Here is a 27,658-nt window from a genome sequence, read left to right as displayed (position 1 = left end):
GGGGTGAGGGGCTGCCCCTTCTTTAAGAAGGCTTCCCGGAATCACAGACACATCCATTTATATGTCACTAGCTAGAACTTAGTCTCAGGGCCATACATAGCTGCAAGAGAATCTGGAAAGTGTGATCTTTATCCCAGATGACCTTGTCTGCACTTGTCATCATCATCTTTATATTAATCTATTGCCATGTAACAAAGTACCCCAAAAGTTAGCCCCTTAAAACAACAACAAACATGAATTGTCCCAGACATTTTCTATGAGTCAGGAATCTGGGAGCAGCTTAGCCGGGTGCCTCTGATTCAGGATGTCTCGAGTTTCCCGTCAAGATGTCAGCCAGGGTTGTAGTCATCTGAAGGCTTGATGGGGCTGATGGATTCACTTCCACCATGGCTCACTCACATGGCTGTTGGCAGGAGGCCTCAGTTCCTCACCACACAGACCTCTCCACAGAGCTGCTTGAGTGCCCTCATGACATGGCCACCAGCTTCCCCCAGAGTGCATGATCCAAGAAAGCAGAAGGCGAAAGCCACAATGTCACACTCTGTCATTTCCTGTATATCCCATTGGTTACAGGAGTCAGCCCTAAGTAATGTGGGAAGGACCCACAAAGGAGCATTGATGCCAGGAAGCCATCTTGGAGACTGGCTACCATAACTCTCTACCTTCTTCTTGACCTGACTGGAATGACCAAGCCCAGAAAGAGAAAGCCACACAACAGGGAAGATTGATTTCAGTAGGAATTCATGATTACCAGCTCCAAAGGTCCTCCACATGGCCCAGCAACCCTACTACCCTTGTCTGGCCAATGCATCCTTCAACTCTCTAAACAACCATTTCAACACTTCTCTCCCCAAACCTCTAAACTATCCCTGTTCTCCTCTTTTACTGTATTCTCAGAAAATGACCTCATCTGCAATTTTACAGAGCAAATAGAAGCTACAGGAAGTCCCTCATCTTCCTGTGAGCAAGCAACAAGCACACATATATCTATCTTCTCTCCCTGCTATTACAGTAGATGTATCATCACTTCTACCCAAGGCTAATCCATTAATTTGAGATGCCTCAATCCCACCCCTCCCTCCTTCCAAGGAACCGAATGTTATCAACCATCTCTCCTCTCTCTCTTGCATATTCCTCCTTTCTCGTGCAACTATATTCTTTCCAATAATTTTAAGCACCTTCACATCTCCATTATTCTTCCATTGCCCTCCGTGAATTCCTATGGCAGAAAGGTTGGTGTTCCAATGTTCCTTTTGCTCGTTTACATTTCCAGGCCCCCTTGTAGCTCTCCATTCTCATGGTCTCTATACACCACATCCCACCCAATGGAGCCAGCACTCATTGGATAAAGGTCTGATTCAGGTCTGTGGTAGAAAATGGGCAAGATGAGCTTGAGACATTTTATCATACCTAAGGCAAGGGAAGCCATCAAGGACAATGGGGTTACAAACGAAGGATTCTGGAGCTAATTTGAAGGGGATCCCATTCTGGCCAAAGCATCAAAGCAATCTGTAATACACTGAGATACAACAGAGTTCATAAAGGAAATAAAAATCCTTATTGGTCAACATTGGGTATGCCAGGAACCAACTCATTATTCCGAAAACCTTGAAATAAAAGGAAAGAGCATGATTTATCCTGCATTTCCTGTATGAACTATTTCTCAGAATAATTAATTGATGTGGAAAATCCTCTTTAGGAAAATTCCAGCTAATACATGAAAAAGGAAGGATAGAATATTACCACTTTGCAAGCCTCCAATAATGGAACTAGAAATGATCATCAATGGCTACCAAAATTGTTAGTGAAAAGCTGATGGGGGGCTTTATAATAGGTAGGCCAAGCTGAGAACATCTGAACCCACTGGTCAATTTTAATCTCAGAAAAAAAGGGAGTGACTAGACATTAGCTGTCTCCTGAAGTGATGACTTAGAAAGTACACCACACCGCTTGCATTAGTTTCCTATCGCTGTCATAGCAAACTACCACAAGCTTGGTGGCTTAAACCACAGAAATTTTTTCCCTCACAGTTCTGGAGCTAGAAATCCAAAATCAAGGTGTTGGCAGGGTCACACTCTGACTGAAGGCTCTAGTGAGAAACCATTCCATGTCTCTTTTCTAGCTTCTGATGGCTCTTGGCAATCCTTGGTGTGCTTGGCTTATAGCTGCATCGCTCTAGTGTCTGCCTCCATCTCTACATGTTCTCTTCTTCTCTGTGTCCTTCTCCTTTCTCTTATAAAGACTCCAGTCATTGGATTTAGGGGCCTTCCCTAAACCAGTATGACTTTCTCTTAACTTAGTTACATCTGCAAAGACCCTATTTCCAAATAAGGTACTGGGGTTTAGGACTTGAACATAATTTTTGAGGGGACATAATTTAACCCACTATACTACCTATGTAGTGTTCTTGCAAAAAAACCTTACCTGAATCTGATTACATATTTATGCCTGTATCGAGCCTCTATACCTACAGAAAATACAGGGCACAGAGGAATGTGCCAAGTGACAACACCAGGATGCAATTGGAAAGATAATAACTTAGTTCATCCTGACTACTGCAATAGCTCATCCCAATCTGGCTACTCCCACACTTCTCTACTCCCTCTCTCATCCAAACCATTTTAGAGCGTTGTCAAGGTCTCGTTCCCTCAGTGCCCCACCTCAGTTTGACTTCTGCCCTATCACTCCATCGAAATAGTTTTCACGAAGGTCAGCGATGTCCCTCCCCTATGTTGCCAAAACCAGTGAACACTTAGACACCATTGATCATCTTGGCCCTCTTAGCAGAGTGCAGCCTGGTTGCCATGCCATTCTTGAAACACCCTCCCTCTCCTAGCTTCCATGATCCTACATGCTCCAATTTTCTTCCCTCTCTGGTGGCCCCTGCTCTACCTCCTCTGAAGGCTTATCCTCCTGCACCTGGCCATTAAGTTTGGGCATTCAAGGTCCTGCCGTTTTCTTCTCGCACTGTGCTCTCTCCCTGGAGATCTCATCCGCTCCCCTGCATTCACTTACCTCTTATATGAAGATGATCCCTAGATGTGTATTCCCAGATCTGAGTTCCCCTCCAAGTCCAGATCCAGCTGCCCATTTAAAGCACCTTGACTGTCTCAAAGGCATCTTAAACCTAGTAAGTCCAAATCTGAACTTGTGCTCTTCCTCCCAAACATGGGCTTCTTCCACATTCCCCATTTTAGTGAATGGCCCCACTCCCATTCTGACACTTAGGCCCCAAATCTGGGAATCTGCCTTGACAATCCCCTTTTCCTTACTCAGACATCTGGTCAACCACTAAGTCTTACTGACTTTGCTTCCCAAATAGTTATTGAATCCATCCTGTTTTCTCCATCTCCACCACGACCACCTGAGGTCAAGCTACTATCATCTTCTACCTGGCAACTGCCTCCTAACTGGTCTCTCTGCTGCTCTGCTGGCCCCTTGTCACCTTTTTCCACACAGAAAAGGATCAAAATGATCCTTTCATGATGCAAATCCCACTGTGTCACCTTCCTGTTTAAAATCCTCCAGTGACTTCCAATTACTCAAGGTGACAACACTCATACTAGCCCCTGAACAGTCTGATCCTTGAATGTCTCATATCCTATGACAATCCACCTTGCTTTCTCCCTTCCAGCCATGCTGGCCTTCTCCTGGCTCCTTGTATTCACCATGTATCCTCCTGCCACAGAAACTTTGCTCTTGTAGGTCCCTCTGCCCGAGACACTCTCCTGCCCCCTACCCGTGATTAATTCAGGCTTGTCTTTCAGATCTCAGGGTCATATTCCCAGGGCAGCATTCTCTCGTCTTCCAATCTTGGTCAAATGTACCTAGAAACTTTTTCCCAGCATCTTGCCAATCTCCTAGTGGCACCTAACTGCGTTGCACTTTCACGATCTTTGATCCATGATACTCCGAGGAAAATCTATTTCCCTCATTAAAATGCAATCCACTTGAAGGTTGGGTCCATCTTTGGTCATCATAGTGTCAACAAAACCCAACATTCTGCCTCTCACATAGTAGGCACTCAAAAGTCTCTTGAGTAAATGAAGCAGTGGTGGTTAGATGTTTGGTGATGGTGTTTGAGGTGTCAGTGACAGTTGTGATGGGGATGGCACTGTTTGCGGTGACAGTGGTGATATAAATGGTGTAAGTGCTGGTGGTGGGGATGGCACTGGGGATGGTGATGCATTGTTAACAATGGTGCTGATAGTGGTGATGGTGATGGCAAGAGGGTGGTGGTGATGGTGAAAAAATTGTAATGGTAGTATTGATGGCAGGGATGGAGGTGGTGGAGATATGTGGTGGCAATGGTGTGAATGAAGGGATGATGGTGGCAATGGTAGAGGTGGTAATGATGATGAGATGATGACGATGACGATGATGATGATGATGATGATGGTAGAGAAGATGGTGGTGATGCTAATGATGGTACCCTTCCTCCTCCATGCAAGCTTGGCCAACCAGACACTTGAGCAGACTCATACCAGGATGGAGAACTGATGGAGCTGGCCTATTCCAATGACAGCATCATGAAGAGAATGTCCATTGATTCCAGGAGCTGCTGAGGTTCCTGACCTTCCCATGGGTGTTCCGCTAGTACCCGTTAGCCAGCACTGGTTCTGCTGGTACCCAATAGAGCACCCCACCCCCCAACTTTTAACTTATGTAGCTAGGATTGGTTCTGGTCCTTGTAACCAGAGCACTCTAACCATACCAGATGGGAAGGAGAGGGAGTGGGGTGGGCTGAGAAGGGGCCCATTTCTCCTCACACTCCTTTGGGGGTTCCTCCTCCTCTCCCTGGCTTCTGAGTGTCCTTGAACTTTTCTCCTTCTCTACTTACTCTTTGGTGACCTCATCCATCCTCATGCCTTTAAATACCACTGTAGATGTTGATAAATCTCAAATGTCCATCCCTTGTCCTGATCTTTCTCTTGAATCCCAGTTTGTCTGGGAGTCTCTTAGCCAGCTGCCCAATATGCATCTCAAACTCAAGATTTGCAACTGTACTTTTGCGTTTCTTCCATGAATCTGCTTTTCCCATGGTCTTCCCCTCCTCAGCTAACAGCAACTCTATCTTATTACGGCAGAAACCTTGGCACCACCCTGGACTCTGCTTTTTCAGGGGATGCCCCTGCTGTCTCAGGGCCTTTGAACTTGCTGTGCTCTCTGCAGGGAATGCTCTCCCTCAGGTCTTCACCTGGCTTGCTTCCTCACCTTCTTCAGGTAAGGGCTTATGAAGGCTTAGACCAGGGCAGCAGCAGAAGGCAGAAAGAGAAAATATCTAGAAGCTATCAGGGGCAGATTCCACAGGACATGATGGCTGTGCCAGTTTGAATGTATTATGTCCCCTCAAATGCCATTATCTTTGATGTAATCTTGTGTGGGTGGACCTATCAGTGTTAATTAGATTGTAATTCTTTGAGTGTTTCCATGGAGATGTGCCCCACCCAACTGTGGGTGATGACTGATTGGATAATTTCCATGCAGGTGTTGGCCCTGCCCATTCAGGGTGGGTCTGAATTAAATTACTGGAGCAGTATATAAGATTAGACAGAAGGAGCACGTTGACACAGCCAAGAGGGACACTTTGAAGAAAGCACAGGAGCTGCAGATGAGAGACAGTTTGAAGACGGCCATTGAAAGCAGACTCTTGCTCCAGAGAAGCTAAGACAAATACCCCAAGTGCATTTTTGAGAAACTGCAGCCTGGAGATGAACGTCCTGGGAGAAAGCCATTTTGAAACCAGAACTTTGGAGCAGACGCCAGCCACGTGCCTTCCCAGCTAAGAGAGGTTTTCCAGACACCATTGGCCATCCTCCAGTGAAGGTACCCGATTGCTGGTGTGTTACCTTGGACACTTTATAGCCTTAAGACTATGACTACATAACCAAATAAACCCACTTTTATAAAAGCAATCCATTTCTAGTGTTTCGCATTCCAGCAGCATTAGGAAACTAGAACAATGTCTGATAGGGCCAAATCCAGGATGACCCCTGGGTGCCTGGGTGGGCCACTGGGTGGCTGGGGGCACCAACTCTGAGAAAGGACATGGGGTGCAGACTGAGTTTGAGCACCTGAGGGCCATCCAGGAGGAGACACGGGAGGTGTGCCAGCTTGGATGTATTGTGTCCCCCAAAACACCATGTTCTTTAATGAACTCTTGTGGGGGCAGACGTATTAGTGTTCATTAGGTTGAAACCTTTTGATTGAGGGTTTCCATGAAGATGTGACTCAATCAACTGTGGGCAAGACCTTTGATTGGATAATTTCCATGGAGGTGTTACCCCAGCCATTCAGGGTGGGTCTTAATTGAATCACTGGAGCCATATAAAAGAGCTGACAAACAAAAGGAACTAGGTGCTGCAGCCAAGAGAGACACTTTGAAGAATGCACAGGAGCTGAGAGTGGAGCTGGAACACAACCTGGGATCAGCAGACGCCAGCCACGTGCCTTCCCAGCTAACAGGTTTTCCGGATGCTATTGGCCTTCTTTTGGTGAAGGTATACTTGTGTTGGTGCCTTCATTTGGACATTTTCATGGCCTTCAGACTGTAACTTGGTAACCAAATAAACCTCCTTTATAAAAGTCAATGCATTTCTGGTATTTTGCATAGTGGCAGCATTAGCAAACTGGAACAGGAGGCAACCCAACATATTCAAGGTATGGAACCCAAGGCAGAGACCAGATTAGAGAGACAGGGCCTGTGCTGTTGAGGGCTGCCACAGGGAGAGCTGGGAACCTGCCACCTCCATTGCACCCCTATCCTGGGTGCCTGGGGCTGCCATAACAATGTCCCACAACTGCATGGCTTAAAACATCAGAGATTTATGGCTTCACCATTCTGGAGACTAGAAGTCCAAAGCTGTCGGAGAGAATCCTTCCTTATCTCTTTCTAGCTTCTGGTGGACTGCCAGCAATCCTTGGGCTCTTAGTTGTCCCATGGCTTTCTTCCCTGTCTAGGTCTGTGTCCAAATGTCCTCTTATAAGGACACCATCGTATTGGATTAAGGGCACTCCTGCCTCCGGGATGACTTCATCTTAACTCATTCCATTTGCAACGACCCTATTTCCAAGTAAGTTTCCATTCACAGGTACCAGGGGTTCGGACTTCAATGCATCTTTTTTTGGGGTGGGAGAGGATGACACAGTTCAACCCATGACAAGCCAGCACTGACATTCCTGTATCAGCCAGGCCTGCTGTAAGAAGGACCGGCCCACTGGTAGCAAAACCAGCTGCAGAACTAATATGAGCAGGTTCAGCCCGGTTCAGCGAGAAGTACAGACACTCCGACTGGGGATGATTCAATGAACCAGCCCTTTCCCAGCCAGCAACTGACAGACGATCGACAAACCTAATTAATAATTAACTTTTAAATTAAATATCAATTGAAAACAAGGAGGAGAATCAGTCTCTTGCAATCAAGGGCACTGCTTTCATTTCCTAAAGGGACTCCTGTCAGGGGTCCCAGGTTTCAGGACTGTTGGGGGTGGGGGTCCTGGACCACGGTTTGGGCTACAGGGAGAGGGTAGGGGACACAGCAGGGTTTGGGGAAATAAAAGCCAGGCTGGACTTTTCTCTCCCTGCCCGACAACTAGCTCCAGGGTTCCTTGAGACCCCAGTCCTAGCACCTGGGTGCAGGAAAACATTTTCTCCACTCGGCAGCGGCCTCCATGCCTCCTCAGGGCCCCGCCCGGTGCTGGGCACGCTGGGGACAAATGCAAATCTGTCCCTGTCCTCCTGGAGCTGCACCAGATCAGGCAACTCAAATGCCAGGCAGAAGATACTCAGGAGCCTGCAGATGGCGAGAGACTGATTCCTGGGCTTCCAAAAGAAGCTGAGAAGCGGCCACCATGGGCCTTGATGGAGAACAGTTGGCAGAGCTCTTGGGATGGCAGCTGAATGGCCAGGCTGGCCAGGGCTCGGGGTTGCAGGAGGGTGCGCCGAAGCCAGCCGGTGGCACCCAGGCCTGGAGGCACACGCGCGGCTTGTCTCCTTGCTACCACCCCAGCATCCCACGACCCCAGGGGTTTCCTGACCGGCTGCTCCGGTGACCGCAGGCCTAACCACGGCGCCTGGGGGCTCCCATGTCTGGCGCTGCCAGGTTCCTGCTTTGGGGGTGTGACTGCGCGGTGCGGTTGGCGGGCAGGGCGGCCCCGGCCCTGTCAGAGGGAGGACCCGGCACCCAGGCCCAGGCCCACCAAGCCAGGGAGACGGGGTACAGCTCAGAAATGTCACCTGCCAGACCCATCTGAGATGCTGATAGGGGCTATGATAAACCATCTCTTTTTTTTTTTTTTTGGAATTTATTTATTTGTTTATTTATTTTTCCCCCATTTTTCTACTCATCCGTCCATACACTGGACAAAGGGGAGTATGGTCCTTATGGCTTTCCCAATCACATTGTCACCCCTCATAAGCTACATTTTATTCAATTGTCTTCAAGATGCATGGGTTCTGGGTTGCACTTTGATAGTTTCAGGTGTCTACCGCCAGCTACCTCAATTCATTAGAACCTAAAAAGAGTTGTCTATATTATGTGTAAGAGTGCCCACCAGAATGACCTCTTGGCTCCTTTTGGAATCTCTCAGCCACTGAAGCTTATTTCATTTCCTTTCACATCCCCCTTTTGGTCGAGAAGATGTTCTCCATCCCACGATGCCGGATCTAAAACATCTCTTAAAAGAAAACAAAACCACCCCTATGGACATCCCAAGTCCATCTGGAGCATCCTGGGACCCCCAGCCGGGACCCGCTGCTCTTAAGCCTCCTGTTTCTCTGAGCTAAGTTCAGCCTTTCCTGGGGACCTGGAGAGCCCCCCAGGCTGGGCCTCGGGAACCGAGCCCGGATCATTCCCAGCGTTAAATCCAGGGGGGTGACTAATACCTCCGGATGGACAAGATTCCGTGACCGAGGCTTTGGGGCAAGGAACACGGCTTTGGGGAGTGAGCTCATGGGAGAGCTTTCCAGGGCAGAAGGGCGGGAGAGTTGGGGGAGTCGATGATTTTATGGATGGGGAAAGCAAGGCCCGGAGAGAGAAAGGGACAAGAAAACGAGGTCACAGCAAGTGTGTGTGGGGGGGCATGGGTCCTGAACCCCCTTCTGCAGCTGCACACATGAGACCCCACCTCGCAGGGACCCTCCCAGCCCCTGTCCCCAGCGTGGTTCTCATTGTCCAGCATTCCCAGACGCAATCCACTCTCCTTCCCACCAGGATCCCAAAATTCCAGGCCTTTGAGAGCCTTCCCTAAGCGGTCAGGAAAATGGATGTGGGGACAGGGGAAAAGAGCACCTCTTCTCTCAGTAGGTTCTGTGGTCAACAGAACGATGGCCCTGAAAGAGGCCCATGTCTAATCTTGAGATGCGGATCTTGGATCTTACAAGTTTCCTTACACGAGGGAGACAGGAGGGTCAGAGTCAGAGAGAGAGAGGGATTGGAAGATGCAACTCCACTGGCTTTGAAGACGGAGGCCAGTTCCACAAGCCAAGGAAGGCAGGCGGCCTCGAGAAGATGGAAAAGGCAAACAGCAGATTTTTCTCGCGAGCCTCTGGAAGGGACGCGGCCTCTGCGGACACTGATGTTAGCCCAGCAGGACCCATTTCAGACTTGGGACCTTGAAAACCATAAGAGGTTTGAAGCCACTAAATTTGGGGGAATTTGTCACAGCTTCAATAAGAAACCAATAGGGGCTCTTAAGCCAAGAAATCCTAAAGAGAGCGAGAGCCGTGAACTGCAAAGGAGAAGAGGTTCTAAGAGAGAGGCCCGGCTTGAGCCAAAGCTTGGGGGAGGCAGGCGAGTGTGGCCTGCAGGGCAGCAGAAAGCAAACTTGTGACCCCCCACTCTCATCAAGCCCTTCGGACACTGGGGTTGGGGGAGGCATTTTCTTTGTGCCGGGAGCCCCCCACATCTCCCCCGGCTGGTCTGAGGGGCACTTCACTGGACACATAAGGAAACTGAGGCTCAGAGGGTTGAGGGGTCTTGCCCAGAGCTGGATCCCGAGCTGTCGGACTCGAAACCCCACCCCTCCCGCCAGAACCTGGCACACATCTCGCCTGGGGCTGGAGGCCTGTGTGCTCCCATCCTCCCACAAACCCCACCTCGTGGGCATCCCTGCACTGTCCACTCCAGGTCTGGCTGGCCGGGCAATTGAATTAGCCCATCTGAGATGGAATTAAGTCCTCTGCTTCCCACCAGGCTGGGGCTGCTCCCTTCAGGGCCGCCGGGCATCTCCAGCAGAGAAGACTGGGGGTGGGAGGTGGCGTCGGGTAGACCCTAGATCTGGCCACACTCTACCCCTTCCTGTCTGGGAGAGCTTCAGCAGCTGCTTTCTCCCCCATGAGCCTCAGTTTCCCCTTCGTGAGGTGGGCAGTGCACCCACTGGCTGGAGCCCCGTTTGGGTGGCTTAGGGAGTGGCTGCCATCCGCCATGAATTGATGGACAACGTAAGAGGCAGAGCAACGTGCGTACACTGAGGTCCATTTGGGTTAAAGAAGGAAAACATATCCCTGCATGGTAGAGTTGTCCCAGAGGTTGGCTAGGACACTCAGCAAACAGTCCACTGTGAATACCTCTGGGGAGGGCTCCATTGGGTGCTTTTATTTTATAGTCTTCTATACATTTTGAATTTGTTACAAGCACAAAGCATGAAATTTATTTTAATTTGCCGTAAGATCTGCAGCCAGAATCGTCACGTATACAAAGTCTGTCCGCAAACACGCTGGACTCACTGCAGCCAACGAAATGCAAGAAAACTTTTGCCAACCCCAGGTCAAGAGGAAAGAGGAGTAGGGAAAGTTCTGGTAAATAAATAATGCCTAGTGAGGATAAAAGAGGAGTGGGGAGGAGGTAAAGGATGAGGCTGGAAAAGGGGTCAGGATCTATGGGAACCTGTGGGTTCTGGGGGGAGCTGGGACTTTGTCCTGGGTCTTGGTGAAGAGTCTGGAGACTTCATCCTGGAGGCGTAGTAGGAAGTTTGAATGTGTTCTTAGGGTCTTGGTAGGGATTTTAATATTTTCCTCTGTTCTGGTTTGCTAATGCTGCCATTTTGCAAAACACCGGAAATGAATTGACTTTTATAAAGGGGGGTTATTTGGTTACACAGTTACAGTCTTAAGGCCATAAAGTGTCCAATATAAGGCATCAATAATTGAGTACCTTCACTGGAGGATGGCCAATGGTGTCCGGAAAACCTCTGTTAGCTCAGAAGGCACGTGGCTGGCATCTGCTTGCTCCCAGGTTTCATTTCAAAATGGTGTTCTCCAAAATGTCACCCGGGGCATTTTGTCCTCTCTCAGCTGCAGCTCCTCTTCAAAATGTCACTCTCAGTTGCTCTGAGGTCCTTCTGTTTGTGAGCTTTTTATACGGCTCCAGTGATTTAATTCAAACCCACCCTGAATGGGTGGGGCAGCACCTCCATGGAAATTATCCAATCAAACGTCTTGCACACAGTTGATTAAGTCACATCTCCATGGAAACACTCAATCAATAGGTTCCAACTTAAACAACACTAATACATCTGCCCCCACAAGAATGTATCAAAGATAATGGCATTTTGGGGGACATAATACATCCAAACTGGCATATCCTCTGAGCCACTTTGGGGAGTTTGGACTTTAGATTATGGACAAGGGCTACTAATAACTGATGACCCTAGAACAAATTAGAAATGCTCATTGCCCTCAATGAGAAACAGTGTGCCTTGGTTTCCTCTGGGGCTGGAGCAGGGGAGTGACCAAGTCAGAAAGAGCCCCCAGGATTTCCTGGGGAGGCTGCCCTGGGCACGTTGGTGCTGGGGGCCCAGGGCCAGGGAGGAGACTGGGGGAGTGGCCAGATTTCTAGGGCCCCCAGAAGGAGAGGCTGAGGCCATCATCTTTGGAGGCTTTGCGTGCATGGGCCTTGGGGGCTGCCAGAAAGCAGACAGCAGATGCTTAGATTCAGAGTTGTGAACCTGAGGTGTGGACCCGATTCCCTTTGACCCAACCACCATCTATGAGGTCCTGATGCGTGCTGTGTTGAGTGGGCCCCTGGGGACACAGCAGTAAAGAACAACCAGCTCTGCCAGCTGCAAACTTCCAAGCTGGTGCAGAGCAACCAGCGGATACCTGATGAAGCTTGGCAGTGGGTGAAGGGGTGCCAGGCCCTGAGTGAAGGGAGGGAGCATGGAGGGGTGGGCAGGAGGGTCTGTGCCCTGTCATGGTGGAGGGGACAGATGGGGGGTTCTGAATTGCCCACCAAGGCCCTCCCCAAGATGGACACCCTCGGACTACAACTCAGGGGGTGGGGCCATGGCAGCCTGGCTCAGCAGGGCTCTGGGTGGGGGCTGGGAAACTGGGGCCCCCATGGGGACTCTGATACGCCCATCTCCAGCCCAGGAGGGCAGTGGGCCAGTGAGGCCCCCTTGTCACTTCTTTGTTGCCCCAGACCTCGCTTGGGTTTTCTCCACTCTGCCATGGGGCACCCCAATATCTCCCCTTACCTGGGCACCCTCAAACCATCTCCCACCCCCTTGGCATCCCCGTCCCCCCGTGTCTCAGTCTCTCGGGATCCTCTCTCTCTCTGCTCCGGGTCTTCCCATCCAGTCCGTCTCTGCACACCGCCCCCCACTCCCCGACTGCAGCCCCCTACCCTCCCCAGCTCACTCCCTTATCTGGGCCCGCCCAGCACAATTGCTGGGAGCCCATCCCCATGACAACGGGGCAGATGGCGGCTGCGATTAGCTGCTCTCCCTCCCGCCGCAGCTCAATCCGTCTTTGAAATTAAATCAGCTGCGATAACATCGACCACCGTGGGGAGGGGGTTAGGGAGGGAGGGAAGGAGGCCGCCTGTACCCCACCGCCCCACCCCACCCCATACGCCTGTGGAGAGGGGACTAAGGGGGCAGAAGTGGCTGCCCAGGTGGCTGTGAGACCCAGGGCCAGGTCCCTAACCCATGAGCCTCAGTTCCCCCATCTGCAAAATGGGGGCAAAGAACCATATGCTTTCCTGGGTTGGGGGACAGCTGGGGAGACTCTGCAGGCAAAGCGCCTAGTGGGTGGCTGGCACTCAGTAGGGCTGAGGACATCGGAGCTTCCCCAGTCTGGTCCACAGAGAAACCTGAGACTTCACAGAAAACCTTTTTGAAGGGGCGAAAATGCCCTCCCAGGACTCAGAGCCCTTGGGGACCACAGGCACCCCCCCGGGAAGGGGCCAGGCCTGGCTCTCCCCCAGACTGGCTCAGCGTCACTGAATCCCAGTGCTGGAGAGACATGTGGGGATGTCATCTTGTCCAGCCTCATTCCAGGCCTCACTGCTTACATGCCCCCTGTGACGGGGAGCACACTCCCTCCCCCCAGGCTTTGGGTTCCTTCAGGCAGCCAGCGGCTCTTGCAGGATGAAGAGGGGACACAGGAGTAGAGGGTGGAGAAGGTGGGGAGAATTCCATTCCTGCCCAGGATCTGAGGCCTCCCTGAGGAAATGACATCTGAGCCGAGACCAGAGGGCTGGGTAGGAGTTAACTGGGGGAAGAGTGTTCCAAGCAGTGGGATCAGCATGTGCAAAAAGTCCTGATGCAGGGAGGAGGTGGGAAGGAAGGGGATGGTCTGAAACACAGAGAGCAGGGGGTATTGGGGCAGAGGAGCAAGGAAGTATGGGGGAGTGGGCGACATGGTTACCTGCGGAAAGGGCTCCGGGCAGAGGGCACAGCTAGTGCCAAGGCCCTGAGGCAGGAGCTGGCCAGGAGCTTTTGCAGAACAGTGAGGGGCCAGTGGGGCTGGAGCAGAGCAAGCAAACGGGTGGTAGGCCCAGGAGGTCTTTATGGGACTTTGGCTTTTACTGAGGGTCTTGGAAAACACTTAGGTTATGGTGGGATCCCTCTGGATGCTGAGATGAGAATGGGCTGAAAGAGGCTCAGGGAAGAGGCAGGGAGAAGAGGGAAGAGGCTGGCACAATGGCAACAGTGGAGGGGCGGGAGGAAGATGACTCTTAAAGGGGAGCCCTCTTGCAACACACAATGCCCCTTCTTGGGGTGAGGTCCATGTCGGGTGCTGGGCCAGCAGAGGGGCCTCACCGGGGGGCCCCTTCGTGGGAAGTGGGACTGAAACCTGCACCCAGTTGGCCTGTGCCCTCCCAGGGTGTGTGCCGGTGGGGGTGGGGAGATGGAAAGACCAGCTTTATTTTGGGTTCACGTCCAGTGTTGGGGTGCTCTTGAACTCCTCCTGCATCCATCCGCCCGGGCTTCAGTTTCTCCATCTGTGAAATGGGGCTAAGGGTTGATTCAAGGATTCAGCCGAGTAGTTGAGGACCTGTCCCTGGCTTAGCTGATGGTGTTCGCTGTGATTTCAGGAGTCTCAGGAGAAGCATGGGGTCGGGGGGAGCACGACGTGCTGACCCTGGTGTTAGCGAGAGAAGGGCCACAGCTTCAAGGAGTGGAGGCCGGGTGAGCCCCGACCCCTGGGCTCTTTGGGGTGGGACAATACCTTGCAAACGCTCAGGTTACGGCTCTGGACCCAGCCCCAGGTCCACACGGCCGGTCGCTCTGGGCTGTGGGGCAGTGATTGGATTTCCCTGGCAGCTGCCAGAGCTAAAGCAGAGCTCAGTTGCTGCAGCCGCGGCTGCCCGGGAAATTGGGGAAATTAGCAGGTCGGTGGGGGCAGAGGTCAGGTGGTTAATGCTATGGTGGGGGCTTTGATGAAGTTAGTCTCCGCACAGGTCTGGGAGCTGGGGTTCCGCCTTCTGTGCCCTCAGGGGCTCCCCTGCCGCTGCAGATAAGTGGTTAGGGGATCGCCAGATGCCAGCCCATCCCAGGGGCTCCCCAAGATGGGACAGGGAGCAAGAACCCAGGCTGAGCCTTGAGCCAGCCACCTGCCACGGCCCCTTGACCAGGGCACTTGCAGTACGAGTTCAGGGGCACCCCAACTTTGGACGTGAACCCAAGAGAAAGCTGGTCTTTCCAGACCCCCCCCACTCCCCCCCCCACCCCACCACCAGCTCATGTCCCGGGAGGGGCAGGCCAGCTGGGTGCAGGTGTCAGTCCCACTTCCCAAAGCCCCTAGAGGGGCTTTGCAACACCAAGAGTTCTGGTGGTGATGCCCCTTGGCTTCTCAGAAGAGGCTTGCAAATCAGCTCATCTTGGGGAAAAGTACCCAGACCCAGCTCTCTGCCTCTGGCACCCCAAGAGCACTCCTTGTTCCAGCTCTGCCTCTGGAAGTAGAGGTGAATTCTTCACCAGGCCCCACCCTCCCTCAGAACACATCCATGGCTCCCCATTGCCTCCAGATTGAAATCAAGGCTCCTTCCTTATCTGGACTTCTCAGTCTCTCTTTCCTGTGGAGTTCCAAACGTTGTCCTCTGAGCATACTCCCTTGGTTCTTGCTAGTCCCTGGAACAGTGTGCTGTCACCATCTTTCCTTTTACATCGTTTATTGGACACCTACTAGATGCTAGGTGCAGTGCTGGGAGCTGGGGGTGCAACAGTGAGCAAAATTTGACGCAGTCCAGCCCACTTAGTGCTCATGGCACTTTCTTGGGCCATGCCCCAGCTTCTTCTCTGGTTCTGCCCACCTCTCGCTGGCCTGGGAACCAGAGAGCCTACCACTAGCCAGACTCGAACCCTGAAATCTGCAATCACCTCCTTTCCTGGCTCTCGTTCTAGCCCCCACCCTCACCCTCACACCCCAGCAGGCACACAACTTTCATTGGTGCTGCAGTTGTTTTTTAAGGGAAAGTCCTTTGGAGTAAATACCCTGGATGCAATTCTGGCTCAGCTGCTCTCCCGCTGGGTGACCCTGTGGTAGTGCCCCCACCTCTCTATGCCTCAGTTTCCTCTCGTGTAGCATGGGGTAAATGATCCCTGCCTGGGAGGGTTGTGGGCAGTCAGAGGAACTATGCAGATCCACCTCACTGGCCTCCTTCTTATGACTCAACAAGGCAGATTTGTTCCAGCCTTAGGGGGTTTGCACTGTCTTTTCCTTTTACCCAGAATACTTTTCCTGCAGATAACCACACACAAAGCTTGCATTGACACTTCATTCAGGTTCCTGATAAATGTCACCTCCTGCAGGAAGGCCTTCCCAGACCACTCAACTGAAAACTCCCCTGCCCCACTCCGTGACCCCCTTCCCCCTCTATCTGCTTACCTGCCTTCATTGCCACACTTTAGCATCGCTTACTACCAAAGACAAGAGCTATATATGTTTGTTATCTGTCTACCCCAATTAGAATGTGAGCTCCCTGAGGGTAGGACTCTAACCATTTGCCCAGTGCTGTATCCCCAGGGCCTAGAAATGGGCCTGGCACAGAATAGGTGCTCAAGATATACTGCCTGAATTGCCTTGAATTAAATAATACGTGGGGGAAAAAAGTATGTGTTGCATCTGTACTTTGGAGATAGTCTCAGAATAAAAGTATATATTTTTAAATGTTTTTAAAAACCTGGTAATCAGTAGACCCACACCCCTCCCCTGATGGGAAACTCACTCCGCCTTGCTCTGACCTGGAGAAAGCTCTGGCTCCATGGGACACCCCTTATTCCCAAGGGTCCCAGGCCTGATGTGTGGACCTCAGACCCACCTGCTCCCCAAGCCTGGAATAGCCTGCAGGGACTTGGGGACAGAAACTTTGTCCAAGGAAGCTGCCTGTCAAACTGAGTTCCCCAGCTCCCCCCAGAATGGGATCTCTAGCCCTCCGCCTATCCCAGCCCTCTCCCTACCCCAGCTACCTTTCTGCCCCACCTTAGACTGCCCCTGCCCCTCTCTCCCAGGGCAGGGCCCACAGCCGAGCACAAAGTGTGGTCACAGGGTCTGAGCAAAGAACTACGCACTTTCTCATTTACACCCTCTCTGGTCACACCGAGCTTGTGGCCCACTAAGACCTCCAACTCCTTGCCCACCCACTTGTGAGCCAGCCAGGTCTCCCCAGCCTGACTTGGGTCTCTGATTTGTTCTCTTTTACGCAGGATTATTACATTCCTTCCAGTTTCAAGGATCTGGCATCTTCTTGTTTCTAACTGGGGCAACAGCTCTGGCTCAACTCTACTCCCCGCTGAGTGTGCCTCCTGTGGCCTCCTTCAAAGAAAGCCCTGATCCCGATATTGAAGAGACAATGCTGAGGACAGAGCCCTGTGGCCCAACTGCAGAGACCTCACCCAGGCTCATCCGCCAGCATGCACAAACACACCCGTGCAAACAAACCTTCACACAACAGATTATTTGTCAAGTACCTACTCCATCCGTGCTCTGGACTAAATACGGGGGTTCAGCAGTGCACAAAATCCAAGTTCCTGCTTTCATAGGGTTTACAGTCTACTGGGGAAGCAGATGGTAATCGAAGCATCCTCCTCTTACCTGTGCCACACACACAGGGAGAGATGCATGGGCCTGGCATCCACACATGGGTGACTGCAGGGTCCCTACCCCCATTGGGCTTCCTGGAGAGGGGTCATGCAACAGGGTCCCAGTCTCAGGGACACCTACTTGGGGTGCTTGTATCTGTCCATGGACCTGACAATTACGGCTGCCCCACAGCACTGCCAGGCTCATGCTTTCCCTCTTGCCCACAGCCCACAAAACGACATAAGGGGGCTCACCCCCACCCCCGCTATGGCAACCCCCATTAGAGCACTATGTGTTCTGGGAGCTGCCCACCCCCAGGACCCCAGCCGAAAGCTGGTACAGAGGCAGGTGAAAGTCTCCACATCAAACCATGCATCTGGGGACCGGGGCAGGCCTGGCTCCTGCCCCCCATCTCCAGCACCCACTTCCTCTCCATGCAGGTGGCCTCAGTCTACCAGGCATTGCCCACCCACCACCCACCCCCCTCCCCCCATACACACATTCATTTTTTCCTTAAAGAAGCATCCACCCCTCTCTTGGTGCCAGGCACTGTTCCAGACTTGGGGAACGTAGCGAGGGATGAGGCATGCCCAGGCCTTGTTCTCTCCAACCCGCAGATGAGCACACAACTCTAAATGCGATCCAGGCCATGGAGAAACAGGACTGGGACTGTGAGAAAGCAGAGTAAGGCCTCAGGGGGCTGATTCAGAACAGGAGCGTCCGAGGAGGCCTCCTTCAAAAAGAGACACTTGAGCAAAGGGCTGCAGGCAAGCAGGCATCCACCGGTGAGAACGGCATGTGCCAAGGTCCTGAGGCTGCACAGCACTCGGGGCAATGGAAAAGCAGAGGGGGCGGCAGCATGGCTGGAGCTCTAGGGCAAAGGGTGGGGAGGAGATGAGGCCAGGGAGGGGGGCAGGGCCAAGCCACCGGAGCTTCATTTTGAGGTCTTTCTGCTTAGAGCAGAGGGAGCTATTGAAGGTGTAAAGCAAGGCAGGGAACGTGATGCAACTTGGGTTTTATCAACACTGACCCACTGAGACTCGACAGTGGAAGCAGGGAGACCAGGGAAGTCCCACGTCAAGGCGACAATGCCCTGCACTTGACAGCTGATGGAGGAAACATTGGCACGAGGTTGGATTTGAGGTCGATTAAGATGGGTTTGAAGGCCGTACAATTTACCAACCCACTCAGCACGGGTGGAGAGATTATAAACCACCTACAGAGCCATCCCTGGGCTTCCTGGATGAATCTAGAAGCCCCAGTTTGAGGAGGATGTGGCCACAGGTCCGTCACACACCCACACCCCTTGGCATGTGCATTCACACCACACAGCCACCGCCAAGCAATCTGCCAAGATGCCCGTGTCCCTGCACCCCCACCGCCACCCCAAAGCTGCTGGGGGGTCTCCACAAACTCACTAGGCACATTTATTAACCGTCAGCCTCCATGGGCAGCTGTGGAGCACAGGGAGGCCGGCGGGCTGGCTGCAGGGTGTTGTTGATCGTGGTGGGGGGGGTGTCCCAGGCTCACTTGCTTTCCACCCGTTTGAGCTGCTCCTTGCCGTTGATGGTGAGCGACTTGAGCTGCCCGTCCTCCTCCACCTCCACACGCTCTTGCCCGTTCTCCACGATGCGCTTGGTGGTGATCTTGCGTCCGTTGACCATCTCGGTGGACGACATGACGGACTTGAACCCCGAACTGCCCGGGCCAGAGCCCCCGAAGGAGGTGGATGAGAAGGTGGTGTGGCCGCCGGTCATCCCTCTGCGGCCCAGGGTGTCGAAGGAGGAGAAGGCCTCCATGAAGGCCGGGAACTCGCCGAAGCCCGCCGAGAAGGCCCCGCGCAGGCCGCGGCTGCGACTCTCCCGCTCTCTGCTGAATGGGTTGTCCCAGAAGTCGAAGGAGAAGGGGTCTAGGCCGCCGAAGAACTCACGGAAGATGTCCTCGGGGTTGCGGAAGGTGTAGCCGGTGTCGAAGGGGCTGCTGTAGGGGGTGCTGGCCCCGCCGCCGGCCCGCCAGCTGTCGCTGCCCGCGCGGTCATACAGGGAGCGCTTCTTGGAGTCGGACAGGACCTCGTAGGCCTCGGACACCTGTTTGAACTTCTTCTCGGCCTCCTCCTTGTTGTCAGGGTTCTTGTCGGGGTGCCAGCGCAAGGCCAGCTTGCGGTAGGCCTTCTTGATGTCCTCCTGGGAGGCGCTCGACTGCACCCCCAGGACCTCGTAGTAGTTGGCCATGCCGAGGGGAGGCTAAGTTGGGGCCCTGGGTGGGATGTGATGTGGAAGTGGGTGCGGGGGGGCCCCGGGGTGGTGCGAGTGGCCTTAGGAGGGTGAGGTGGCCGGTGGGGGTCCCTTCCACCAGGCGGTGGGATGGGGATCTTGCTGGACTCTGCTGGCTCCGGGCCTGGCTCTGCCCAGCGAGTTTACCTTTTCATAGTACCAGTTCGCAGGGGCAGATGGGGGCCTCCACTGTAAGGGGTGGGGGGTGGGGAGGGCCACTGCCACTGTGGGGCAGGGGCAGGGGTGGGACCCCCACTACCACTCCAGAGCTGGAGCTGGGGGTCCTTTGTGACATCAGCTCCTGGGTGTGGCAGATCTGGGGCAACGCCTTGGCACATTTGCCTGTCTCCGCAGGCCAGGCAGGGCCGCCATGGTGGGCCTGGACCACAGAGCTCTGTCAAGACGGGGCTGGTGGCTGAGCCCCCTGGAGCAGCCAAGAGATCCAGGCCCAGGTGGGCAGCTAAGGTCAGTGGAAGTGATCCAGGACGGGAGATAGAGGGTTCCTGGGATGGGTCCACTTAGCATAATGGTGGGATTGTTGGTCTGGAGTGGGGGGTGGGGAGGTCCAAGGCAGGGGATCAGGCAACTTAGGGGACAGGGTTTACTCTCCTTATACACAATCATCCCATCAGATCCCCAAAAATAAGCTCCACAAAGGCAGGGACTTTTGCATCTGGGACAGTTTGCAGAATGAACGGGGCTCAGAGATGTGCAGCAAGTCCCCTAAGTTCATACAGCAAGTCAATGAGTAGAGGTCACTCAAACCCAGGGCTGTCTGAGGCTGGAGTGGATGGCAAATAAGAAGAGGCATTCCACTCCATTCCGGTAAGGAAAACAGGGATTGAAATTAAGCATAGATGTGTGAGTGCAGCGAGTTGAACGTTGGTCCCAAAAAAGATACGTCCACAGCCTGATCCCCCCAAACCTGTGAACATGGCCTCATTTGGAAAAGGACCTTTGCAAATGTAACTGAGTTGATGCTCTTGAAAGAAGGTCAACTGAGTTATCTGGATGGACCTTAGATCCAAGATGCAAGGACAAGAGGGGAAGGCCATGGGAAGAGGCTGCAGGGAGGAGAGTGATGTGGTCACGGGAATTGCCGACGGCCACCAGAAGCTGGGAAGAGGCCAAGAAGATTCCTCCCTCGAGCCTTCAGAGCAAGCATGGCCCCAACGACACCTTGATTTCAGACTTCTGGGCTCCAGAGCTGTGAGAACATACATTTCTGTTGCATTAAGTCATCAGGTTTGCGATAATTTGTTACTGGAGCCCCAGGAGACTGGGACAGTGAATGAGGCAACCGCAGGTTCCTAGGCAATTTTATTTCTTTAGTTCTTGCTCGGCTGTTGGCCATATTTAGAAATAGCAATGAACAATACTGATCAGCATCCATTCTTCCCTTCACCTCTCAACCGCCAATTAAGATAGAAAACACACCAGAGTACCTACCCACCAGGCTAATGGAAAAACTAGCTGTTGCATCATGAGGTCTTAACTAAGACAGCATTCTCCTTCCTTTCCTCCTTCCTTCCTTTTTTCTCTTCTTTTTCTAGACTTTCTTTACCCCTTTGTTTTTCTTCCTCCTCTCCTTCTCTTGGCTTTCAAGATTCATCCGTTGCCAGGTGCCAGACACCCAGTACGTGACAGCATGTGCTAGTCAGTCCCAAACATAGGATCACTTAGAGTGATAAACGCTGTCCTCTCCATGCATCTTCCACACCAGGAGCGAGGTCTCGTCCCCGGTGCCCTGTGGCATCCCTGCATGCATGATAACATATGTCTCAGTGGAGGAAATGAATAGCAAAGTAACTCCACTGGGTGGGGAGACCGATGCAAATGTCACCGTATTCCTGTTATGGTACTTGGAACCCCTTCTTCTTGACAGGCTTGTCCACCTGAGCTGGAGAAAGCTGCCTACCCTAGAGAATTCTCAGTGACAGTGGTGTTGAGAGTGGCTATGGGGACGGTGGTGAGTGACAAGGTTCATGGTAGCGTACGTGGGGATGGATGAGGCATCATGAAGAGTAGAGGCGAGCATGGTGGTTGTGTTGGGATGAGGGTAATGGTGGTGGGGTGGGACAGTGATTGTGGTGGTGATGGGGGGCACTGGTAATGGGGCAAGTGGCTCTGGTGGAAGCAGTGGAGGTGATGGTGATGCTGGCAGTGAGGATGGTGGTGGTGAGGTGATGATGGTGGAGGAGGTGAGGAAGACAGTAATAAGTCTTGTGGTGGAGGTAGTAGTTGACGCTGATGGTGATAGTTATAATGATGGAGGTGATGGCAGGAGGGATACTGGTGTCAGAGAAGGCAGTGGTGTGGTTGATAGAGGTATCATGGGGAGGTGATGGAAGTGGAGTCCCAGAGGAATTACTGGTGTGGTTGATGACGGTCACGGTGGTAGCAGAAGTGAAGAGGTTGGCAACGGCGAGAATGACAGTGGTGGAAGAAGTGGATGTCGTCACTACGGTATCAAACAACCCTTCGTCTCAGTGACTTACAACAAGCATTTATTTCTTGCCCACTTCATTGGCAGCACCTGTGGATCAGCTGCTGGGTCTCCACTTCATTGTCTTCTCATACTGGGTCCCAGGGTAAGGGAGCAGCTCTGAACTGAAACATGCCATTCTCAGGAGAGGGTGCAAGTAAGAGAGCTGGTGGGAATTCATGGTGCCTCTCTGTGCTGGTTTGACCCTATAATGTACCCCAGAAAAGCCATATTCTTTTAATCCAATCTTGTGGGTGCAGACTCATTGTGAGTGAGAACTTTTGATTAGATTATTTCCATGGAGATGTGAACCCGCCCATTCAAGGTGGGTCTTAATTAGTTTACTGGAGTCCTTAAGAGAATTTAGAGCCAACACAGACCCAGACACTCGGAGATGCAGACAGAAAGATGTTTGGAGATGCTAAGCTAAGAGATGAAGCCCAGAGCTTGCCCTGGAGAAGCTAAGTGAGTACCCACAGATACTTAGAGAGAGCCACTGGAAGCAGAAGCTGAAAGCCACACAACCCAGGAGCAAAGGACCAACAGACACCAGCCATGTGCCTTCCAGCCGACAGAGGTGCGCCAGATGCCATCAGCCTTTTCCTCAGAGAAGGTATCTACCTCTTGATGCCTTAGTTTGGACATTTTCATGGCCTTAAAACTATAAATCTGTGAACTAATAAATATTGTAAAAGCCGATCCATTTCTATTTCCAGCAGCTTTAGCAAACCAGAGCACTCTAAAAACTTCAGCTCTTGCTCACATCACATGGCCAAGGCCAATGCCAGTGGGTGGGGAATGATAATCTTTCAAGAGACTCCTTCAAGTCTTATAGGAAAGAGGGAGTCAACACTTGGGCCAATGCTACAGAATACTACAGGGGATAATGACGATAACAGAGGGGGCAGTACTGAGGGTGATGGTCGATGGTGGTGATGATGGTTATGGTGACGGTGATACCAGTGGTAATGATGGGGTAGGTGGCAGAAATTATGATATTAATGGATGGTGGTGGTGATGGTTGTGGAAGAGGATTGAAAATAGAAGTGGTGATACTGAAAGTGATGGAAATGATATACTGGTGTATGGTGGTTTGAAGTATATGTACCCCAGAGAAACATGTTCTTAAATTTAATCCATTCCATCAAAAGTAGGACCTTTTGATGAAGCCACTCCAGTCAATCAATCAGATCAGAATGGGTCTTAATCCTCTTACTGGAATCTGTAAGAGGATGAAATTCAGACAAGAAGGGAAAAAAAGCCACAGAAGCAAGAAGTTGAAAGCGACAAAATCCAGAAGAGAAGGGACAGGCCAGCAGATGCTGTGGCAGAGGAGCCAAGGATCAGCAGCAGCTAGTCTTTGGGGAGAAAGCATCACTTTGATGATGCCTTGATTTGGATATTTTCCTGGCCTCAACTGTGAGCGAATAAATTTCCATTGTTTAAGCCAACCCATTTTGTGGTATTGCTTTCAGCAGCCTAGGAAACTAAAACATGGTGGAGTGATGGTTGGCTAGCTATAGTAATGGTGATGGTGATGATGTTGGAGATGTGGTTTCTGGATTTTCTGTTGCTAACTCAGCATTACTGACACCTTCTTCTATGGTCTCCTCTGCATCATAGAGAATTATGGAAGATCTCTCAGAATCCCCTTACCTATATGGTTCCAGGTTAGAATCTGGCAATGGATGAGTTTGAAAGGTGGAAGAGAATGAAAGGCAATTGCAGGCAGCTGATAACTGTGGACAACCTTCTGAGAACCCCTGCTTCAGAGCTACAGGTTGAGATATTCAGTGAGAGCTTTCCAGAATTTCATGAGATTCTCAGCAGTTTCCAGGCAAGCTCTTGAGATCCACCCACTTTGGAGCTTCAAACTGAGACCATCAGCAATTCCTTGCTTTCCTGAACTTTTCTCCCCCAGATTGTCCAACAGTGTGTGAGCTTGCGTTAAATGTCTGAATACTTGTTACACGCACAGTAACTGTATACATGTGGCAATGGTGATAATGGCTCAGATGAAGCCGGTGGTGGTGGTGAAGGAGGTGGTCACGATGGTCATGGCTATGAGGCAGGTGGCAGTGAGGGTGATGATGTCAGTGGCAGTGTTGGAGGTGATGGTGGTAGAGGTGGAGGTAATGGTGACACTGGTTGAGGTAGAGATGGTAGTGGTTATGGTGGTGATGGTGATAGAGATGATAGGATGGTTGTGAAGATGCTGGTGGTGGTGATGACAATAATGCAGTTAATGGAGAGGGTGGTGGTGCTGGTGGAGGTGACAGTGGTAATGGTGAAGGTAACAATGATAGTGATATTGGTTGAAGAAGAGATGACAGTGTTGGTGTTGATGCAGGTGGTGGTGACAGTATCGTCAGAGGTGATCATGGCAGAGGTGATGGTAATGCTGTCACTGATTTGGGTGAAGATGGTGGTGATAATGGTGATGGTGGTGATGATAGTGGTGATGGTGGAGGTTGTGGTAATGGTGACACTGGTTGAGGTGGAGATGGTGGTGGTGATGGTGGTGATGGCGATGATAGTGGTGATGGTGGAGATGATGGTAATAGTGACACTGGTTGAGGTGGAGATGGTGATGATGGTGGTGGTGATGGTGGTGGTGGTGGTGATGGTGGTGATAGTGGGGATGGTGGAGGTGATGGTAATGGTGACACTGGTTGAGGTGGAGATGGTGGTGACGATGGTAGTGGTGATGGTGGTGATGATAATAGTGACACTGGTTGAGGTGGAGATAGTGGTGGTGATGGTGGAGATGGTGGGGATGGTGGTGGTGATGGTAATGGTGACACTGGTTAAGGTGCTGATGAGGTGATAGAGATCAGTGGTGCAGAAAGTGATGCTAGGATGGGGAGGAGGGTGATAGTAGTGGTGGAAAGGATGATGCAGAGTTTATGGTGATGGTGGTTGGAGTGAACTGATACTGGAGAGAGTCTTGTTGACAGCAACATAGCTAAAGGTGAAGCTCAGGTTTCCCCCAACAATATAATCAGGACTGTGATGTGGGTGGTTATAAAAATGTTAAGGAACAAGTGACTCAGATGAGGTGCCCAAATATCCTACAGATGCTGCCCTCTGACCCAGGCTCCCTTCTCCCCACCTTTCTGGAGACTGCCAAGATGGCAAGGTGCTGGCCTCCACTGCCCTCCCAGACTGTGGTTCCAGAGCCCCCTCAGCAGGCTCCTCACTCTTCTCTGCCCCCCAGGTCCTGTGCTCATCCTGAGACTCCCAACCTGTGGTGGGCCTGTGTGAGGCAGCTGGGGTGGAGGCAGGGCTGGAGACCCTGTCACTACCCCCTAAACCCCCAAGTCTCTTCAGGGCTATCCCAGAGTACAGGGAGCAGACAATTCTGTGAACCCGGAGAACAGCAGGTCTCATGGCAAGTCCCAGCTCCTCACTGTCAGATGCTCTGAAAATGAAGACACCCCCCCTCCCCCCGGGGGGATGCAATGAACTTCCCTTCAAGGAAGGTGTGGAATTAGGAAAGGGACAGCCACTTGGTGGCGGCATGCAGAGGTGATTCCCTTTCTGCAAAGGGTTCGGACAAGCATTCTCTGAAGTCCTAAAGCCTAAAGCATTTGGGGAGCCCAGGGGGAGCACCAGGGTCCCCAGGATCCCTCTGCAGTGGAGGAGTAGGGATGGGCAGGTGAGACCACTGGCTTCAGGCTTCCCACACTCTTATTAGCGGTGACGTCACTTTCCCTCTCTCTGCCAGTGGGGTGATGGAACCCCTTCCCCCACCCGTGTCCTCCTTTCTGGGGTGCTGGTCTCTGGCCTCTGATGTGAAGCTATTCCCATGTCCCTGCTCTCAGACCCACCCCCAAACCATGGCCTGGGAAGAAAGGGAGGCCCTTGAGTAACTGGTTAAGCCTGACCCGGTGCACAGGGAGGCTCAGAGAGGGCAGGGCACACCCAAGGTCACACAGCAGTCCCAGGAAGGGCCTCCCCAGGGCAAGCTGATAGAGGCTGATTAGGCAGCCAATTGGTATTCTGAGCAGCCAGAGGCCCCTCTCTGTCTCTGTAATTAATGGAGTGGCTTTTTAAAAGGATTCTAATCACCCCCGATCCTATCTGCTTATCACTAGCGTGCCTAATTAGATGATCCTGGCAGTCACTCGTCTAATTCCCTCTAGCCCCACACAGCCCAGCCCAGCCTGGGGGCAGCCTGCCCCCACCCCCACAGTCCACCCAGGCCCAGCCAGATGGGCAGTTCGGGGCCTTCTCTCCCCTCAGGGGCCATGGTCCTCTAACTGCATTACCTCCAGGATGGATGGGTGACAGCCGCCGGATGGATGGGCTGCAGGATGGGCACAGTGACAGATGAGTGAAGGGACTGAATGATGGACAGCCACAAGGGTGGATGGACGGACAGATGGACAGACTGAGAGGTGGATTACACAGTGGTTCAGAGCTCGGCCTGTCAAGTCAGGTAACCTGGCTTCAAATCCCAGCTCTGCTGTGCATCCTAGGGTAAGTCACCTAACCTCTCTGTGCCTCATCTCATCTGTAAAATGGGAGGAATAATAGTATCTACCTCATAGAATTGCTGCAGGGGCAGCTTAGAACAGAGAAAGAGCTGTATGTATGTGTTTGCCAACAAAATGATGGCAGTGCTGACATTTGGTGGATAGATAGATGGGTGGATGGAAAGACAGGCTACCAGCACACAGATGAGTGGACAGCTCCAGGGAAGAATGGATGGAGGGGTAGATGGACATTCAAACTGGTGGATGGGTGGGGAGCTGGTCAGGTGGTGGGTTAATGGGTGGAGAGCACTCACCACTGGGAAAGCTTTCTGCCCAATCCGCCAGTCAGGGGTGACGGGTCAGATCTAGTCTCATGTCAGAGCTCACCGCCCAAGTGAAGGCAGGCATTTGTGGGACCCTCTGAATTCCAAGGTGTGCCAACCTGTTGGGGCTGCCCTCCTCCCCCCGCCCCCCAGTGTCCTAGCTCCTGGCCTACCCCTGCCTGGAGCAACCCTGGGTAGGGCTGCAATCTTGGGTTCCAACAGATGCTCCTAGGCTTCCAGGAGAGTTCATGTCCCCAAGGTCTCCCACAGACCCATGGGCCTTTGCAGCTTCTGGGGTGTGGGGCTTCCTTCTGAGGAAAGATCTTCCTGAAAAGAGTAAAGTACAAAGAAGCCTGAAGTATCTTCCAGAGTCAAGGCCTGCACCCATGTGCACATCCAAAGCAGTAGACGTCTACCCACCCGCCCACCCATCCATCTATTCATCCACCTACCCACCTACCTGCCTGCCCACCCATTCATCCATCCATCTATCCACCCACCCATCCATTCTTCTACCCATCTATCCATCCATCCATCCATCCAATTCATTCATCCATCCAACCATCCACCCATCCACCCACCCATCCATCTACCCATCCATCCATCCACCCATCCATCCATCCTCTCATCCATCCATCCAATTCATTCATCCATCCATCCATCCACCCATCCAGCCACCCACCTACCTGCCCGCCTGCCCACCCCTCCATCTTTCCATCTATCTATCCATCTATACCTCCATCCCCCCACCCCCCATTCACCCACCCATCCATACACTCATCTGCCCATCAGCC

At 52.2% G+C, this 27,658-nt stretch overlaps 1 protein-coding gene across 2 annotated transcripts; it reads right to left on the bottom strand.

The window, feature by feature from the left end:
* Nucleotides 1-18,831: 18,831 nt before the first annotated feature.
* On the bottom strand, nt 18,832-19,536 carry DNAJB8 (DnaJ heat shock protein family (Hsp40) member B8). 2 transcript variants are annotated; one of them, XM_037829741.1, is made up of 2 exons: nt 19,329-19,536; nt 18,832-19,172 (listed from the first exon to the last, which is right to left on the bottom strand). In XM_037829741.1, exons 1-2 carry the CDS (start codon nt 19,534-19,536, stop codon nt 18,832-18,834), a joined length of 549 nt encoding a protein of 182 aa, XP_037685669.1. The 2 variants fall into 2 exon arrangements, with proteins under 2 accessions (XP_037685669.1, XP_037685664.1); XM_037829736.1 differs by having other exon boundaries at nt 18,832-19,536.
* Between the last annotated feature and the right edge of the window lie 8,122 nt (nt 19,537-27,658).

Source organism: Choloepus didactylus, chromosome 1 (genome assembly GCF_015220235.1).
Source record: "Choloepus didactylus isolate mChoDid1 chromosome 1, mChoDid1.pri, whole genome shotgun sequence".
In the NCBI taxonomy this organism is placed as follows: domain Eukaryota; kingdom Metazoa; phylum Chordata; class Mammalia; order Pilosa; family Megalonychidae; genus Choloepus; species Choloepus didactylus.
Note: the sequence above shows the minus strand (reverse complement) of the source record. Positions and strands in the feature narration are given on the sequence as shown.